We start from the raw sequence: 18,312 nt of genomic DNA, 5'->3' as shown, positions 1-18,312 counted from the left end.
AGTGGGATTGACTGTCACACTATAATGCCCACACGGCCGAGAAGACAAATATGTTTGGTGTGATGGTGATTCGAACCTGCGACTCTTAAATTACGAGTCAAACACCTTAATCCACCAGGCCATGCCAAGTTACATTTAATTTAATGACTGGAGAGTCAAAATGTCATTATGTTTTGTCTGAGATTTCTATTCTCTTACATATTTGTTAAATATGTGATAAATTAATTCTTGTACTCTTCATGTTGAATATAAAAGGCTTGTTCTCTCTCATATATCATGTTTTTGTTACTATTTTTGTCATTGAACAATTTTAACCAGAAAGACAAGGTATTGGTTAATTAAAGTGAATGTTAACTAAATACAAATTGTTTGTTAATGTATGCCCTCAAATTGTTCAATACTTCAGGATTAAGTATTGTTTACAATATGTTTGTAAGTTTATTATTCTATAAAGATGCTTTAATGAACTATGCTTTAATAATTCATCTCATTAATGTTTAACATATTTTACTGAGAATTAAAGATACAATTGTGTCTCTAGTAGTCAGTGATTTCAAGATATATTCCATTGTGGCAACATGGAATAATTACCAAAAATAAGAAATAAAATGAAATTTTCGAAAGCTTAGACATTGAAAAAGACACAAATGATAAATCTAAATTATAGGTGATGATTCTTCAAGAAATCAATTGTTGAAAGAATTTTTAATCTGTGAAATAACCTTGTTATGAAACTACAGACAGGTTCGACAAAAAACCAATTCCTGAAAAGTATATAAACTAAACCTTGGGAATTAAAGAAACACCAGTGGGTAAAATCTTTATAAAATGTATACAAAATTGGTGTTTTTATTTTGAGTTTACTTCTGTATTACAGTTTTTACAGTAAGGAAGATATTTTTAAAATGTGTGATGTTTTGTACACTGATGTGGTCTTTCTAAAGTTTCATCATCAAAGTAGAAAAAGATCGTTAATCTATAATGATTTTTTTAAAAATTTAATCATTGTACAAAGTGCTTTAGAATTTTAGTATTCAGAAGTAGATTAAGTGAATGTTGTTTATGATCTATATATTTTTTTCACTGTTGTAACAGTGGGTTAGAAGATTATTCTGTATATTAGAGTAGAACTAACCTAGCATTTTCTTTCCAGTTAAATAAACAGGTGGTGATTTACATATGTAATCAGTTTATTTTTAATAAATAATGTATTTGTTGGAATTGTTTACAAACAAGTTATTTATTTAATGTTTAAACAGTTTAAAGTGTCATAGTATTTAAGAACTTAAATAAGTCAAACATGTTTGTATAATTATATATATTTTTATTGACATGTCAGTAATAAAATTCCACATTATTTTTATAGCTATAACTTCACTTTACTGGTCAAAAAGGACACAAGGTCAGCCTCCTCTAGCATCTTTGTGAAAGTAATTGATGGAGATGATATCACGCCTTTCACTCTATTGGATACAGCATATGTGAACAACTTAGTTGACTTAGATACTGATTTGAAACTGTATTATCTACCAGATACTGCTGAGAGTAAATGTTCAAGACGTCTAGGTGGTAAGTTGTGAAACTGAACCAATCTTCACGAATACATCATTATATGTATTTAATCATTTAATTTATATAAGAGCAGTATTGATTTTAATGTAGGAATATTGGAAATCAAACACCTTTGTAGTGCTTATCTACAAAACACGTGTAGGAGGAAAAGGAATGTTATTCACTTTGAAATTATGAGGACAATCAGTACATATTATTTAATTATTAAATATAAAAATATGTCATACCCTTTATTTCAAAACTTGTGCTGCCACCTATCCTTGCAGCAAGAATAAGGACTCTTAGAACTTCCCTGCGGCTGTCTTGATCAAAACATTATAACAAAATTGTGTGATTGTTGAATCTTTTAACAGGCACACTTTCAATTTTAACCCTGTGTCTATAGTCTGTAGTGAATGAATATGTTCATCCATAAACATAGTATTTTCAAACTACAAATCACGTTTTCTATGCCATGACATGCCATTTGTGTCTGCTCTGATTCTCGTAGTGATGCCAAACACTGTACTACTGTTTTACTTTACAGAAGTAGCACATCTGATGACATCCTGCCGTTTTCATCTTTGTGTTTGAAATTCGTACTCAATGTTAAGAGATTCGACCTGTTGATTTCATTATAGATATAATTTTAAAACTTGTTTGTCAGATGTAAAACTGTTTAAGTGAGGAGAGTTTGTTTAGCATTTTGTTATTGTGAAGAAAACCTGTTCGTTTAACCTATGTTCCGTGTTGAAAGAGAAGAAATAAGACGGTATAGATTTTAGTGTAGAGACACTTCAAATCAAAACTGGCTAGACACATAAATATTAAATTTAACATTCTGTACAGAACTGAAATCAAAATATTTACTTTAATAGTAATTACAACATGTATGACTTCTCGAAGATGTAAGAAACTTTTCATTTTATTATTAGAAGTTTAATATTTCAACGTAGCAACTGATCATTTCATTTTGTGAACTTTAAGTGAACGATACTTTATTGAAATATTAGAATCAGCTAATCTAATTTTTTATAAACATCTTTTCAGATGTAATTTTGTCTTTGTAGTTTTGTTTTTCATCTAAATATTGGATCCTTGTTTAGTTTGTGGCTGTTTTGCTATTATTTAATACATATATGTTCTTACTGTCAAAGGTTATAAGGAAGTATTTTCTTTCTTGAAACTGTTATTATTAGAAAATTCAAGTTTTGTAATACAAGTTTTCACTTAATGAAATCTCTCATTGGTGAAAAATGTTGGAGAGTCTTTTAAATATTGCAAGAAAAAGTTAAAATATCACTATGGATCAGACAACGGTGTTTTATAACAATTTCAGAATTTTTGTTTGTGTGCTGATTGTTAAGTTGATGATAAAATAAACTGTTAATTCTGCCACCTGAAGTGTTTGGAAACAAATTCATTCCCTTGCTAACCAAAACAGACAATGGGTTTTATAGGACTTAATAATTTCATAACGCCAAAAAAATAATGTTACAATCTTTAAAAAAGTGTTTTCTACATAAATAAAGTCAAACATAGAAACTGAGTTTTCAAGAACCCTTTACTTGAAAGTTTACATTCTGATAAATTCATGTAGATAATTTTATCTTTTAAATTCTTTAAGTGTTTCTTTATGTGGCTTTTTTATGAATTTTATGATATGAACTTGAAATTGGAAAACAAAACATCAAATAACATGTTTTGGTTTGTAGTTTTGAAGAATTAACTTTAGTAACAATATTTATGAGGAAGTAATTAAAATATTTCGTCTACTCTAAGCATTGAGACAGTGTGACTCTTGTACTGATCAGTTAAAATATGAATGAATGATTTGTATTCTTTAATTTTGGCTAACTAATGTTGGTGAAATAAAATTAATATTCCAAATACTATTGAAAACATATAAACAAATTTATTATGAAGTTCAAGTGAAAGAAAGCAGTATATGTTTAATTTAGAAGCTTAAGTCCCTTCTTATTCCTATGATTTGTATACTGGGTATATAAATTACAAACAAAAGAATAGCTCATCAAATGTCAACTAAATATTTTATCAGGACACCTAGTATGTTATTCCATTATTTTGTACATAAGACTAAATAGAACTGTTCCAGATTTGAGTTCTGTTTGGCACAAAATTAGTTATATGTTGTGCCATTTTGTATTCCTTTTTTCTCTCGATTGAATGAATCCATGTGCATACTTAGTGTCACATGGGAACCAAGGCAGGTAATTCAGGCAATATTATCAAGTGGTTGTTGATATCATGTAATTGTTAGTACGTACTTGTTGATGTAAAAGTAATTAAATATAGCCCTCATTTCCCAGAACAAACAGTAATGAAGTTAGGTTAAACCTTTGTTAATTGTTGTGCAGTGTGGTGATCAAGACAAGATTAAATATATTCTGAAGCAATCTAATTAATCTATCGATGTCACAGTGATTATTTTAATTTACTTTTATTCATCGCAAGAATCTACGTAAGTTATAGTTATTTAACAATAGTATTTTAACAGTTACACATATTGAAGTTTAATGGTGGACTCTTTTGTTTTTAGTGTACAACTGTATATCTCGTATCATAGCCACACTATTGACTCAAAAGATATTCCATAACTTCTATATGTCGGATCTGGCTCCTAGATCTGGAAATATTTATTGAAGCTTGAATCAGAAACATTGTTTACAAATCTTTTATTTTATGATGTGTTTTATTTAATGACATACAAATTCTGTAAATTTGATTGTATAAAATATGTACTTATTAAATTTGTTTTCTATTTTAGTAGGTTTGAATTGTATTTATTTTAAGAAATGGAAACTTACATACAGCCCTGACAACTATGGAAATATATCTCGTTTTAAACTCCTTGCTGATGAACTGTCAACTGGAGATTCTGGTATTTTAAAGTATGGGGAAGGGGAACTTCGCATCCTCTTTTTTGTTTTTAATTTGACTTCAGCAGCTCCTCCATTCATTGGTATTTTAAAGGTTAGTATAAATTTATTCTTTTTATTGTATCAGTCATTTTCCAATTGTGCATTAGTAATTTAAGTTGAAATACAAAACATTGGGTTTGATAAGTAAATGAGAAAAATAACCCCAAATTTTGATGTTACTTAATCTGAGATGCAAAACTTTAACAGCAGGACTCGTATGGTTAAAGGAAGTCTTCTTATTGAAATTTATTAGAATTGGAGCTGTGAAGATTGTTGTTTCCTTTAGATTGAAATATCTTTCTGTATCACCATTTATTTAATAAATTTATATCAAAATATTAATGTAACATAGTATGACGTATGAGAAAAACATTTATCCCATTACTTGTTTTCTAAGAAATCATTAATTCCCTTAATAACATATTTACTGCTCTTGATGTACATGTGAATTTAACAGTTGTTTATATGTGCTGATAAGGCACATGTACATCGTAAATAAATAATTGGAGATTAGATGTTTTAGTAGATTTATTGTTATCTTATTTTCACATCAAAAACACAATGATATTGTAGTAAAACTCATCACTACTTGTCACTGAAGATGCCACGTTTTCCAACTGTTAATGTGTTAAAATCTCGTAAGGTTATGGCTTTCTCTAATGCCAACAACATATCAATGAATAACCATGTCATCTTGTAAGAAACACAAAACTATCCTCATTGGACATTAGTCTGCGTTTTTGAAAACTTAAACTTGTGTCCCCTAATCTTATTTCTTGAGAATATAACACAGAGAAATAAAAAACTTTCCTCTATCGATTTATAAGATAAGTTTTCTTAACTTTTAAGATTCTGTCTTTCTCTTCTTTAATCAAAATATTATAGACTTTAAAATCTTAGCATAACCTTTTCAGTGATTTTTGTAAAGAAATGATGTGTGGTCAACGTGCTTATAAACACATCGTAAAATCCTACAAATGCTGTTCTACTTGCTACAGAGTTGTGCCTTAATGAAAATTTGAGAGTGTACCACCCTATAGGAGGGTACAATTTTATATTAAATGTGTGATCCAAATTATAATAATCTGGTTGCATTATTTTGCACTTTCTTTACTTAGAAGGTCATTTGTGAAATTTGCTCTGCAACCTTGACTAACTTTGCTTCTCTTACTACCATTAATGTTCGTAAAAGTCAAATCATTGACCATATAAGCTTTCCACTAATAGCAAAGATCAATGACTAATATCGGTGCTTTAATCCCTCTGGCAAATGTGTGATGATATACTAGAAATGTAAAGGAAGGATTGTGTAGGTGTTTTCTTACAGCAAACCACATCAGGCTATCTGCTGAGTCCACCGAGAGGAATCAAACCCTTGATTTCAGCATTGTAAATCTGTAGACTTACTGCTGTATCAGCATGGGTCAGAGGATTGTCTATCTGCTGTTGTGGTCAAAGTATTTTAATTTTAGTCTTTCTGGTTACTACCAAGAAATTAAGACTATGATATGGCTAAAACTGTGATTTCATGCTATTTTTGAAGTTACTTAGAAGAACTTGAATATATTTTCTTTTGTTTTTAAAATATTTGATATATTGCTTTAGAATATTATAAAATATGTTTCAATAATAAAAGTTATTTTTTCAAATTCTTTCTTCATCAAAAATAAATTACCTATAAAGAAAAGTGGTACAACTATAGATAAATAACGTAAATGTGTGGTGAATCTGTGTTTAATATTCTGTTTGTGTATATTTTTTTAATTTGTCGGAATCGTATGGACGTCAAGTAAAGACCACCTTTGTTAAAGTTATTTTCAAATAAAATATTTTGTTTTGTGACATGATAAATAATTTTTAAATACTTTAGAGCAGAACAATGTGTTGAGATTGTTCCATTTTGTTTCTTTAAAGTTTAATATTCGTCTTTACTGTACTCACAGAGTGATGTTCATATACTTTCACTTCTAATTAATATTAAAACAGTTTTTTCTTAACTTCAATTTAATGCCAGTTTATTACAGTTGCATTGTTGTTTATCCTTGTTATTGGTTGATTCTTCCTCATTAAGAATTCTGTAGTCCATATTGCCACTTCATGGATCAAATCTGTGACAAGTCAGGCCTCTTGTGTGGGCAACCCAGAAGAGAATTTATCTGGAACTATTTGTTGGGAGATTAAACATTACATGAATTATCCTCTGTCTTCAGATCTCACCTCACTTCTTCTTGAGCAAGATGAGCCTGTTCAGGCAGACAAAGACTTGGATCACGTATTTCCACCTACTCATTTTGAAATTCTTTTCCATTCCCTGCCTGAGAAGCTGGTTAGTCCTAATACAGCCTTTTTAGATGTTGTTTCTCAGATATGTGATGTTTTATCCCTTTTCTCTATTTTCTGTGAACCATGTCCTTCCTTACTACATGAACACTCTTCCCTTTCCTATTTGGTTTTCCTCTCATGAGATGTTTGGATACATGTTGACCAATGTGCTTCACAAGTAAGTGACAGAATTAACATGCCCTGACCCCCATGAACTTTGGATCAAATTTCTTTTCCATGTCGTTGTGCAGACTGCCTTTTCTGGATTAGCAGTTATGAGGGTTCATTTTCCATGTTTGGGGTGTAGCAGAATACCATGACGAACCAGAATCTCTTGGAACTGGTTCAGGAAGTACTATCTCAGCAAGCCGTACAAATTGCTCTACATTGTCCACCAAGTTATTATTCCAGATTCTTTGTTGTTCTTAAGAAAACTTGTAATTGAAGGCCCGTCATCGATTTGTGTCACCAGAATCACTTCATTAAGCTGTCCTGTTTTACCATGGAATGATTTCTCACTCTGTGGTGGGTATTTTCTCCAGGCTTATGAGTGACTAAATGGACTTTGTTAATGGTTATATTCACATCCATATATCACCATAGTCTCGTCCATGTCTTTGATTTGTCCATCACGGGGTGGTTTATCAATTTCATGCTCTGACCTTCAGGCCTGCTTCTGTCACTTATGTCTTTTGTTGCATGGTCAGAGCTTTTGTTCACCATCCTCATGGTCTGGGGTTGTGATTCAACCATTATTTGAATGACTGACTTCTTCTGGCTCATTCCAAACTGAAGATGGCTAGCCATACTCATTAAGTGGGCTGATTAATCAAATTGAAGAGAGTGCCCAGCTTGGCCTGTCTTGCAGATGGAGATTCTCCACTTCAAACAAAGACTCTCTTAGGAATACCTGGGAGATTGCCAGACCATCCCTAAAGGGGTCCATGTAGCACAGGGAAACACATTTGGTCTTGCTGTGGTGGTTCTTCTGTATCCAGTGGTGCAGTACTAGAACAGAAGTGCCATACCACGTAATTGAGAATTTGTTCTTAGCAGGCGCTAATGAGTGATGTGGGAAATAAGGATGATAAGGTGCCCAGCAATGAAATCTTCTCGGAGGCAGTCTGCCTCTCGATTTCTTTTTCCTCAAGTTTGAGAGTGTTGTCACTTTGCTAGGAATTGATGGAAAATGACGTCGTTTACTTGTAGCTATGCAATTAGCAGAGTTTTTCCCACCCAGGTTACATTGATGCATTTGCTACATACTTCAATCACAAATTACTCCTCTTTTGATCCCAGGTACTTTATTCTTGGGCTATGGCTATTTATTTTTTCAGCCAGGAATGGTCACGTAGAGTTCTTTATGCTTACCTTCTTATCCAGTTACTTCATCAAGTGATCTCTCTCTCATCTACACCACTCTATGAGGAGTCCTTCTGATTACTCCTTATTGGTCAACAACTTTTCCCTCCAGTACCTCTTCTTTTGTCTCCCTGATTTCTTTATAATTTTTAGTCACCAGTTGGTTATTCAACCATTCACATTTTTCATCGTTATGTCTGGCTTTTATTTGGTCTTTGGTGAAATGATCGTGCTTTTTTTCCATCAAGTAACTCCTTTTAGCTGATGCCATATATCCTTTTTCAATGGAGGTGTATCAGTACAAATTGAAAGAGTTCCACAGTTAGTCTATGACTCAGGGATTCCTTATAGATGGACCTACTGTTGCTTGAGTGGCAGAGTTTCTCACAGGCTATTAAATTTGGGGTCCTCAGTCTTTTCACTCTCAGAATAGCAAACCCTCCATCCATGCCTTTTGTTTTTTCAGTACTGTCGAGTTTTTGCTTCCCCTGTCCTTACCATGCTAACACATTTTTTCCAGATTTTTCACTGGTGGCCTGTTATTGATTTTCCTGTCTCAGTACGTTTCTGGTTCTACCATGTTTTAAATTGATGTCATTTATTACGCTCAGGCAAGATGTTTTTCATGTTTATCCACAAGATGGACATACTTGCATATTCCAGTGCCTTGTTAGCCATAACACTGTCTTTGATTCTTTTGCCACGTTGTGGTTTATCAGTTTTGTGCACTGCCCTCTGGGCTTGCTTTAGCTCCATATATTTTTCTCAGATGGTTAAATCATTCATCCATCATTTAAATGTGCTTTTATCATTACATGGATGACTGACCAGTGTGGGCTTGTTCAAACAGGAGTCTGTTCATCACACTTATTGGCTGCTCCTGAATGTGGCTTATGTTCGCTGATTAATCAAACTTCTGCATGCTCAATATATTGTCCATTTGAGTGTTTTTTTTTAAACATCAGTCAGGTCTTACCTTCTCTTTTTCTACTTTATTCAATAGAACTTTCCGTTCTCCATATCCTTATTGCTTCCTTCAGGAGCGTGGGATTAATCAACAGGAAGCTTTGGAATGTTGGTATGTAACAGAAGAAAGGTCTTTTCATATAAATATCATAGAGCTTCTTGTTGTAAGTTGTACTTTGGTTAATCTTCTGGCCATCTAGCCAAGAATTGCCTGGTAATTATTCTTCTGCTTACACACTTTGAATCATTTTCTTTTGGGTCCATACTTTTGATATTTATATCCTGTCAAGACCAAAGTTTATCTGGTGAAGTGGTCTCACCATCTTCTTGTTTACTGGTTGGTGGCTTTGTATTTTATAGGGTAATCCTCACCTTAATGTATTTGCCACTTTCCTCAGCACCAAATTGCTTGTATGTTGGTCTCCAAATCCTTATTTCTATATTCTGGAGGAAGATGAGTGACACCTAACCAGTGTTAAGTATCATAACTTATAATGTGTTAATGAAATACATATAAATAATATAAAAGTAACATATAACTAAATAATTATAAAATCATTCATTTGAGACTAGGGAGGATGTGTTAATCTGGTGTAGATGATAGGATATCCTCTCCCATGTAGTATTGGAGTGAATCTTCAAAATTACTGTTCACTCTTTCAGTTGGGATCCCTTATTCCACCTCTACATAGATGTTGGTTCCAAGTGGATGGATTCTGGATATAGAGCTGAACCAATCAATACAAGTCCTCACGTGTGTATTATAGATGTCTTTATTCCATTCCTCATCTATACTCTTGCAACTCCATCCATGATGGAGGTACTTACAGATCAGTACAGTTCTTCCTATTCTGCTATCTTTTGATGTTCTTTGTATTCCAAGGATATTACCATGCTTGGGGTGGTTCCTTTACTTTTAAATTTGAATGAGATGGTTTACATTATACAGACATTTTTTTTTCTGAAAAGAGGTACTATACCTTATCAAAATTTACAATTTTTCCCATACTGAAAATGTATTTCTGATAGGTATTTAACTCTTCTCTGGTGCTATCATTTTATGTTGAAACCTGAAATTATAGTTTGGAAGAATTGAGTAGAAGGAGGCACATGCACCTAGAGAGAATATAATGATCATTCTCACAGCAGATAAATCCAACAATGAGTCTCTTCCATTTTCAGACTACATGACACTGCTAGTAGGAGGTAACTTGAACTTCAAACTTTACAGATGAGAAATAAAATTGAACACAAATATTTCATGGAAGGAAAAGAATTTCCAAGTGGGGAAAGAAAAAGAGATTGGGAAAGTAAATTAACAGAAAATATATTCAAATATGTAAATATAAAACAATAAACAATGAAGAAATTATACTTTAAAAATGAAACTTTCTCACAACAATACAAAGAGCACATAATAAATGTGTTTAACACGAGTCCTGCTAAATGAGAAATGATAGTTTGATATAGTTGAATAAAGAGTAATACAACAAGGTTTCATTCCTATTGGTGGAAGGCTGTTGTATGATCATTTCCATGTAAGATACATTGGAATCAGACAGTTCCACATGGATTACAGCTGCAAGTCTCGGCATGTACAAAACAGTTTTTGCCTACAGAAGGCAACACTGAATAAGAATAGCTATTTTTGCAAGGAAAAGTAATTACCTTTTGGAAATAAATTTTTCACTGCAGGAAAGTTACAAATTTTGCTCTTTTGAAAATCCTTTTTTTTTTTTGTTTAGGTAGCACCGTATGAAGGTTTTGGTTTAGTGACAGATTTCACTCTAGATGCAAGTGAAGGATGGTTGACAAACATTGATAGATATCCTTTAACTTATCAATTTTTTTATGTAATCCATGGAAACTCAAGGTACTTTCCTATCGAAATAGACATCTCTTTCTTCAGTGGACTAGCAAGGAATATAATACTACCATGCGGTAAGTTTTGTTAAATATTTTATAAAGAATTTTGTTCTTCACATCATTGACTACAATGATATATACTGTACACAGAAAGTACCATGAACCATATGCTAGTACTTTTCATTTAGCATTCTGGACCAAAGAGTCCAATTTTGGCAATGAAGTGGCATAATATAGACAATCATATATAAATTTTTTAATTTCATAGACCTACTCTTCTGACATTTGATAGATTGATATCTCTTCTAATAAAACATAAAATATATTAGTGATAAAACTAGTTTAAGACTTGCTTTATTTCATTTCTAAAATATCAAGCTTTTTTTATACCAACATACTGCTTTTATACAATCCAGTTTAGAGTAATAATTTTAGAAAACAAAATTGATGTAGCTTTATCAAATTTCTCTTTAAGAATCGCTGTATATAATCTATATCAAATTGAATGCTGTGCAAAGGTTTCTAGCACTTTAACACTCCTACGAAAAGTAGGGCCTAATAGGCCCCAGAGCAACTTGAAAGGTTATTAATATTAGGTTAATAAATTTGTATTTAAATGAAATCAATTTAATGAAATGGCAATTTCATTTAAATATAAAATTATTCGCCTAATATTAATGACCTTTCAAGTTGCTCTGGGGCCTATTAGGCCCCAATTTTCTTAGGAGTGTTAAATGTTCCTGTGATTAAACCCTTCAGATGAATAGCCTACCTTAGTTTTCTTCCAATTGATAAAATGAACAGTAGTTAATAGAAAGGATATGACTTGTGGTTGATTATTTAAAAAAGTATAATACATCTTCCATTTTCTTCCTTCAAAATAGTTATTGGATGTATAAAGCATATCAAAATCCATGAGAAAACAAAATTATTAAAGACTAATCACCCAGGAGGGATACCATGTTGTGTTTAAAGTTAGAAAATACGTATTACAGATATAAACTAAAACCACATACATGGAACTTTTGACTGACAAACTCTATTTTTTTAACCGATACCTCTAATAGTAAGTAGTGGTATAGTTGCAAACTTTATAGTGCTGGAACTCTGTATAAATATATCATATTCAGTACCTAATTTTTATTTTTGAATCCATATTAAATAGATAAAATAGGTGCAGCACATTAATCATTTCATATTTTAGTAAGATCAAACTTTAAGGTGGTTCTTCACAGACGTCTTGTCTACTTCAGAGATTAGTTGTTTTTTTTCATGAGAGGTAGAAAAAAAGAATGATGAAAATCTATAATTCTCTAAACACTAGTTTTTCATATGAATAGTAGTAGTGCGCTGAGTAATTTTTATTTAATAAAATAATGCAAAAAACAACACAATAATAACAAACAAAAAACAGAATGTCCTTTAAGTATCATAATTTTTCTGGCATTTCTAATGGTGCAACATGACACATTAAAACATCATTACAATATTTGTTTCTGTAGAAAAAAAAAATGTTCTTAAGAAGCAATCTAAAAATCTCAATACAGAAAACAATGTAATATAATACATCATTTCATAAATGAAAACCTCAATGGTTATAACAAATATAGTTGTAAACATAACAGAGAACTACATGTGTTGAAAAATCCTGAATGAAAACGTGTGACAGGAGGGTTATGACTTATTTGGTGGCTCTGTAACCAAACAATTTTGAAGGATAATAAAAATTTGCTTTTTTAGAGAGATGACAATGTTACAGTGAGTAATTTACGTAAAATTTATTGGTACCTAAATAAAAGTAAGAAACGGTACATTCAGTTACATTTTTATATGTACATAATGTTAAAATGACCCTGTTAAGAGCTGCTATTCTCAGACCTCTGTTCTCAGGAACTCTTCCCGAGCATTAAACATGGTATAACTGGACTTACACTGGTACTGAATTAAATAAGCATAACACCTCTATCTTAGCAAAAAAATGAAGAAATGTGTGTCATATAAAGCTGTTAACCTTAAACCAAGTTTAAATAGTGCATATCTTAACGATTATTTTAACTATATTACACTGTCAACAATGTTGTGTTTTATGATGCACTGCCAACACAAATAATGAAAGGAAGTGAATTGTTTTTGCTTTTTAGTTTGGAATTAACCACAAAGCTACACAATGGATTATTATCCATGTTCTTCTCACCACAGGTATCAAAACCTGGTTGTAGCAGTGTGAGTCTGTAGACTGGGGTCATTAAAATTGTAACATATTTTATTATTACTGCTATATTTATGTGAGTTACTAACAACATAACGTATGATAAAAATACTGTATCAATTTAATTCTCTGATACCTTTGTTTTAGTCACAGTTTTGAAGGTACCCCATTAGTTCCCAAGGGAAAGTGAATGTGTGCTAGGTAGCATGAGAGTTATAGGTCGCTAGGGTGACTTCTCAATAAAATGTTTTCACACAATTTTTTAGTTTTTCAAGTGATTGGGATCAGCTACATTTTTGTGTGGTGTTCTGTCACTGCTACACCTGTGACTGCAAATACCTATAAAGGTAAACACGTGTCTTTGAATGTAACTCATTACAGTGAACAATCAGAAACAAAAATATGCTTCCAAAGACAAGTATGTTTTGAAACATTCTGTGTAAGGTTACTATCAGCCCTATTGGCTCAAGATAAATATAAATAAACAACTATCCATAAGTCTTTGCATCACACTTGATTTAGATATGTTTTACTGATGTAAAAATTCACCTACAGTGTGCTCCTGTTATCAAAGTTAACAAGGATACATGCAAAACATGTGCCAAACATGCTTAATGAGAAAATTTTTTCATGTTTCTGTCTTTGAAAGTCAGATGTAACACAATTTTTTTTGATGTAGAATACATTCATGCCAGTTGATTGAGAATAGACAAAAAAAGGTGTCTGGAAAGTAAGTTTTTTAAATTAGTGTTTCAGACTGTCAGTCTGCTAATCTGTCATATGTATTTCAGTACTGCCAAAAAACATCTTACTTATCGCTTTGAGACTTAGAAGAATAGTAAGATTCATTGTAAAATTTGACCATTCAATTTGACAAGGGTAGTCCAAAAGTTCATGCTGTTGGTTTACTGCCTCTCCTCTTGTCTGTTAGTTGATAATTGGTACAGACAGCCCTCAAGTAGTTTTTTTTGTGAATATTTGAAAACATAAAAAACACAGTTCATTGCCAAAATTGAGATACATAAAAAATGTATTGAAGATTACATTTTAAAATACATGATTTTTGTTCTTAATCATTATTCCATGTGAAAAGCCAGAAAGATGTACTTTTATTTCTACTTGTTACCTGCACACTGCAAGGTAACATAATAGATATTAACCTTTCCAAAAGGCAGTGAATTGCTTTAAGAGGATATAAGTGAGATGATGATTTTGCTAGAAGATACATCAGTTTAATGTAAGATAGACATCGAAGTGGGTCTGTTTCAGATATAAATGCTTCATCCTTCACTTTAAGTACATTTTTCACTTTTCTAATAACTGACTGATTTTACTTTGCTGAAATTGCCTTCTCAAAAAGTAAACTGCTACCCAGAAGACTTTGTGTGAGTTTATTTGTGTAAACTAACTTTTCTCATATTTACTTCTTGGTTCTATCAGGAACAAATCAGGTGATAGTCAAAGTGTGTGATGTTTTTGGCTTATGTTCTAACAAAGCTCAACAAGTGAATGTACTGTGCAAGAAACCTGTGACATATCAGGAAATTTCCAGTTTTGATAAGCTATTAATGTTTGGTAAGTTATTATAATAATTTATAACTAAAGAATGTCGTGTGTCATTAAATTATATTGTAAACTATGTATAACATGACACAGTCATAGTGTCAGTTTTAACTTTAAAATCAAAACTTAAATATCAAGGAAAACTAGATTTTTATAAAAGATGCAGTCATTTTAAAAATTCAAAAAGGTCATTTTAATCAACCTATAATTTAATATCATACCTGAATTATTTAAAAATATAGAGTCTTAACATAAAATAATGGACAGGTTCAAGAAATAGTGGTTACTACATGCAAATATTTTCAATTGATTATGTCTTTTCAGAGACACATATGGTTTTCTTATTCTTTCTTTCTTTCATTTTTGTTCCAAATACTTTTCTTTTGACCACCCTTCCCTCATTTTTTTACATATTTTCATGAAACTTGGTAGGATTATACATTGGTTTAATACATCCAGAATTTTAGAGGTAAAGTCTCAAACTATCCAAAAATGTATATTTTAAGCTTCTGTGTGGTCATATTTACAATATTCAAGATGACAGGTGACACAAATATACATTTTCATGTGATATACAAAAAGATTGGGGTCAAAGCTCATAGAAAAAAATCATAACTTTAGGATTTTGGATCAATTGTTCAGCCATATTTTGACCAATTTGTATATGATTTGGTAGAAATATACTTTTTACTAGTCTTGCACATTGAAAAAAGAAAAGACAAGAAACACCGTTTTGATGTGTTTTGGACAATTACCTGTGTTTTTGACAATTTTTGTGGGACTTGGTATGAAGATGCAGGTCCCATATACATAAAAAACATGGGTCAGGCCCATTTTTAGTCATTTTAGAAGGCCATAAGGTTAAATAAACCCATTATTTCGTACTTTTGTACTAGATACAACAATAATGAATGTAAGGTATCTATTAAGATATTTTATTCAAAAATTTCTTATTTGAACTTTACTATTTGGGATATTTTTTTTCTGTCTTAAAATTGCACTATGGACAACTGTAGTTGTGGATCATTTGATAATTAAAATTTATTAGTAAATCATGAGAAACATAAATATTTGTGAAAACTAGTCAGTGCCCATAGATCACCTACATCTATTATTTACATGTTACTAGTCAGAACAAATTTTTAGAATTTAAGAGTTTAATAGATATAAAACTATAATACCACTCTATTTGTAATAGTGCATCATGCCAGAACAGATGACCACACAGTAAACTAAAATAACATGACAGTAATGCACAATAAAAAATAACTTAATAGAAGCATTCTATATTTATCTAGTTAACAAAGCATTGAGGTAATAAAGCTTGAATATCCTTACCAAAAATATACATATTGTATCTGATTCATGTCCTATCAAGAAAGACCCCAGATAATCTTTCTTTCTGGCATATTTACATTGACATTCTGGTTACTATAACAACACTCACAAAGACAAAGTGAGTCTTGAGAGTTGTAACTAGATTAGCATTCTAAAGGAGGGAGTTGAACTAATTATTATCTAAAGATAGAAATTATAACTTATTGAAAATTATATTGAAGTGACTGTATTTGTTACAAATTCTGAACAGATTGATGTCTAGTCACCACAACCTCTCTCTTAATAGTTAGTACAACATCTGTTGATCATTTAAATAATTTTATTTGTTTGTTTCTTTCAGGTCATTGTCATAGAGCCTTTTCTTTGATAGATAATATGAAGGAAGTTTTGACTGAAATGGATGAGTTGCAGTTAGAAAACACAGTGATGACACAGATTGAAGATTGTTTTTTGAAAAATATAAAATGGTATAAAAATATGTGAGTTTCCATAGTTGCATATTATGTATTTTCAATTAAATTTTAATGCTATAAATATTGTTCAGGTTAAATTGTTTAAGCAATATTTTTTGTTTGATTTTAGTTCAAAGTTAATTAATAGGCAATCTGTGTTTGGACCATTGCTGGGAATCAAACCTAAGATCTTTTAGCATACGTACTAGACTAAACTCTAAACTAATTACCAGCCAACCAAAGGACTATTATTAAGTAATAAATTAACATGTAGTATTCGTAATTTTACAACATAATAAGAACAGTTATTATTTAAAATATTTGCTGACATGTAAATTATGTTTCAGTATGCACATGAGGTTATGGATAAATTCATTAATTTTCTAGTTAGGTAAAAAAAAGGATATTCAAGAATAGGATAAATGATTGATTTTAGGAACTGAAAAATAACAGAAACAAATATTTTGGAGTATAAATACACTTGGCAAACCTTTACATGTATATCTGTTTCATTTCTTGTTAATATACACATCAGGTTTGCTGTAAGAATTTCTTTCAAGAAACTTGTTCACATTTAAAAAAAAATTACTAAACGCAGCAGTTCCTTGTTGTTTATAAATAGAAATGTTCCATCTATTTGAAAGACTATTTTGGGATAAATGTATTCAGCAAAAGATTTTAAAATACCATACTTCTTTCCTCTATAACAGTTCATGTCTTTTTCAACATGTTATAGAATGTTGGAGAGAAATTAAATTTGAACAATTTTATATTCTATTTAGAGCAACAGATCAAAGAACGATAAGGTATGAAGATCTCTAGCTATTAATTATTCCCAACATGAAATGAATGTCATGCTTTCATATGTTAATCACATGATGAATATTGAGGTATAAAATAATTCTATTAAATGGTATAACATAATCTTGGAACACTTTTGTTTTCAGTTGATGTTGTAACAGTTGCATTATTAAATTTCCATAGTAAGTTTTCTAAGACTACCTTAATTTATTAGAAAAAATACTTATTGTTAAATAGAACAGTTGTGTAGGGTTGGTAAATGAACTTTAAAAAGGGATGAACCATGATGGGGATGTAAATGGACACATCACTTGACCTGGCTTGTGATTACATAGCATTACATGTCCATTTGTAACATATATATGAAACTTTAAGTTCATGTACCATGTACCACATTTTCCTTAAGGTTTAATTTTCAATTGCCATCCTACAGATGTCCCCAATTGGAGCTGTTTGCAGCATTTTTAATCATTCTATCTACATCCTCTGACCTGTTCTTTTTTCCTCAGAAACTGGTACCCAGAAAAAGAAGTAAATCCTTTTCATCAGTTTCTCTGATCTGTTTCTTACCTCTATGACCATTCAGATCTTGACCTTTCTGTATATTTAATGCGGATCATTAAGTGTTACATTGCCTGCACTAATACCTATAGAGGTACTAAACAATGACCTTTTATTTATCAGAGTCCTTCAATTTTCTGAAATTTATCTCTAGTTACATTAATGAAATACATACAAAATTATCTCTTATTCTGGGATATCTTTGAAGGAGATGAAACTTCTGCAAGTCACATCTCATCACATTTATCACAGTCATATGTGGCCTAATTGAATAGCCTGCTTGAGGACACTGTGGTCTGGTACATAGACCTCCTCAATACTTTTATCTTACATGCATGATCTGGCAGTTTCTTCTTCTGAGGGTCTTTTACTACCTCCA

General features: G+C 31.2%; 1 protein-coding gene across 1 annotated transcript in view; it reads left to right on the top strand.

Moving 5' to 3' along the window:
* LOC143245640 (uncharacterized) overlaps positions 1-17,950 on the top strand; it is a 37,761-nt gene extending 19,811 nt beyond the window's left edge. The window contains exons 4-9 of the mRNA XM_076491989.1: positions 1,367-1,569; positions 4,340-4,545; positions 10,889-11,084; positions 14,659-14,793; positions 16,460-16,598; positions 17,806-17,950. Of these exons, the coding sequence (XP_076348104.1) occupies positions 1,367-1,569; positions 4,340-4,545; positions 10,889-11,084; positions 14,659-14,793; positions 16,460-16,598; positions 17,806-17,950 (1,024 nt within the window). The remainder of the gene's footprint in view (positions 1-1,366; positions 1,570-4,339; positions 4,546-10,888; positions 11,085-14,658; positions 14,794-16,459; positions 16,599-17,805) is intronic.
* The last annotated feature ends 362 nt before the right edge of the window (positions 17,951-18,312 follow it).

Source organism: Tachypleus tridentatus, chromosome 2, assembly GCF_004210375.1.
Source record: "Tachypleus tridentatus isolate NWPU-2018 chromosome 2, ASM421037v1, whole genome shotgun sequence".
Classification (NCBI taxonomy): Eukaryota; Metazoa; Arthropoda; class Merostomata; order Xiphosura; family Limulidae; genus Tachypleus; species Tachypleus tridentatus.
Note: the sequence above shows the minus strand (reverse complement) of the source record. Positions and strands in the feature narration are given on the sequence as shown.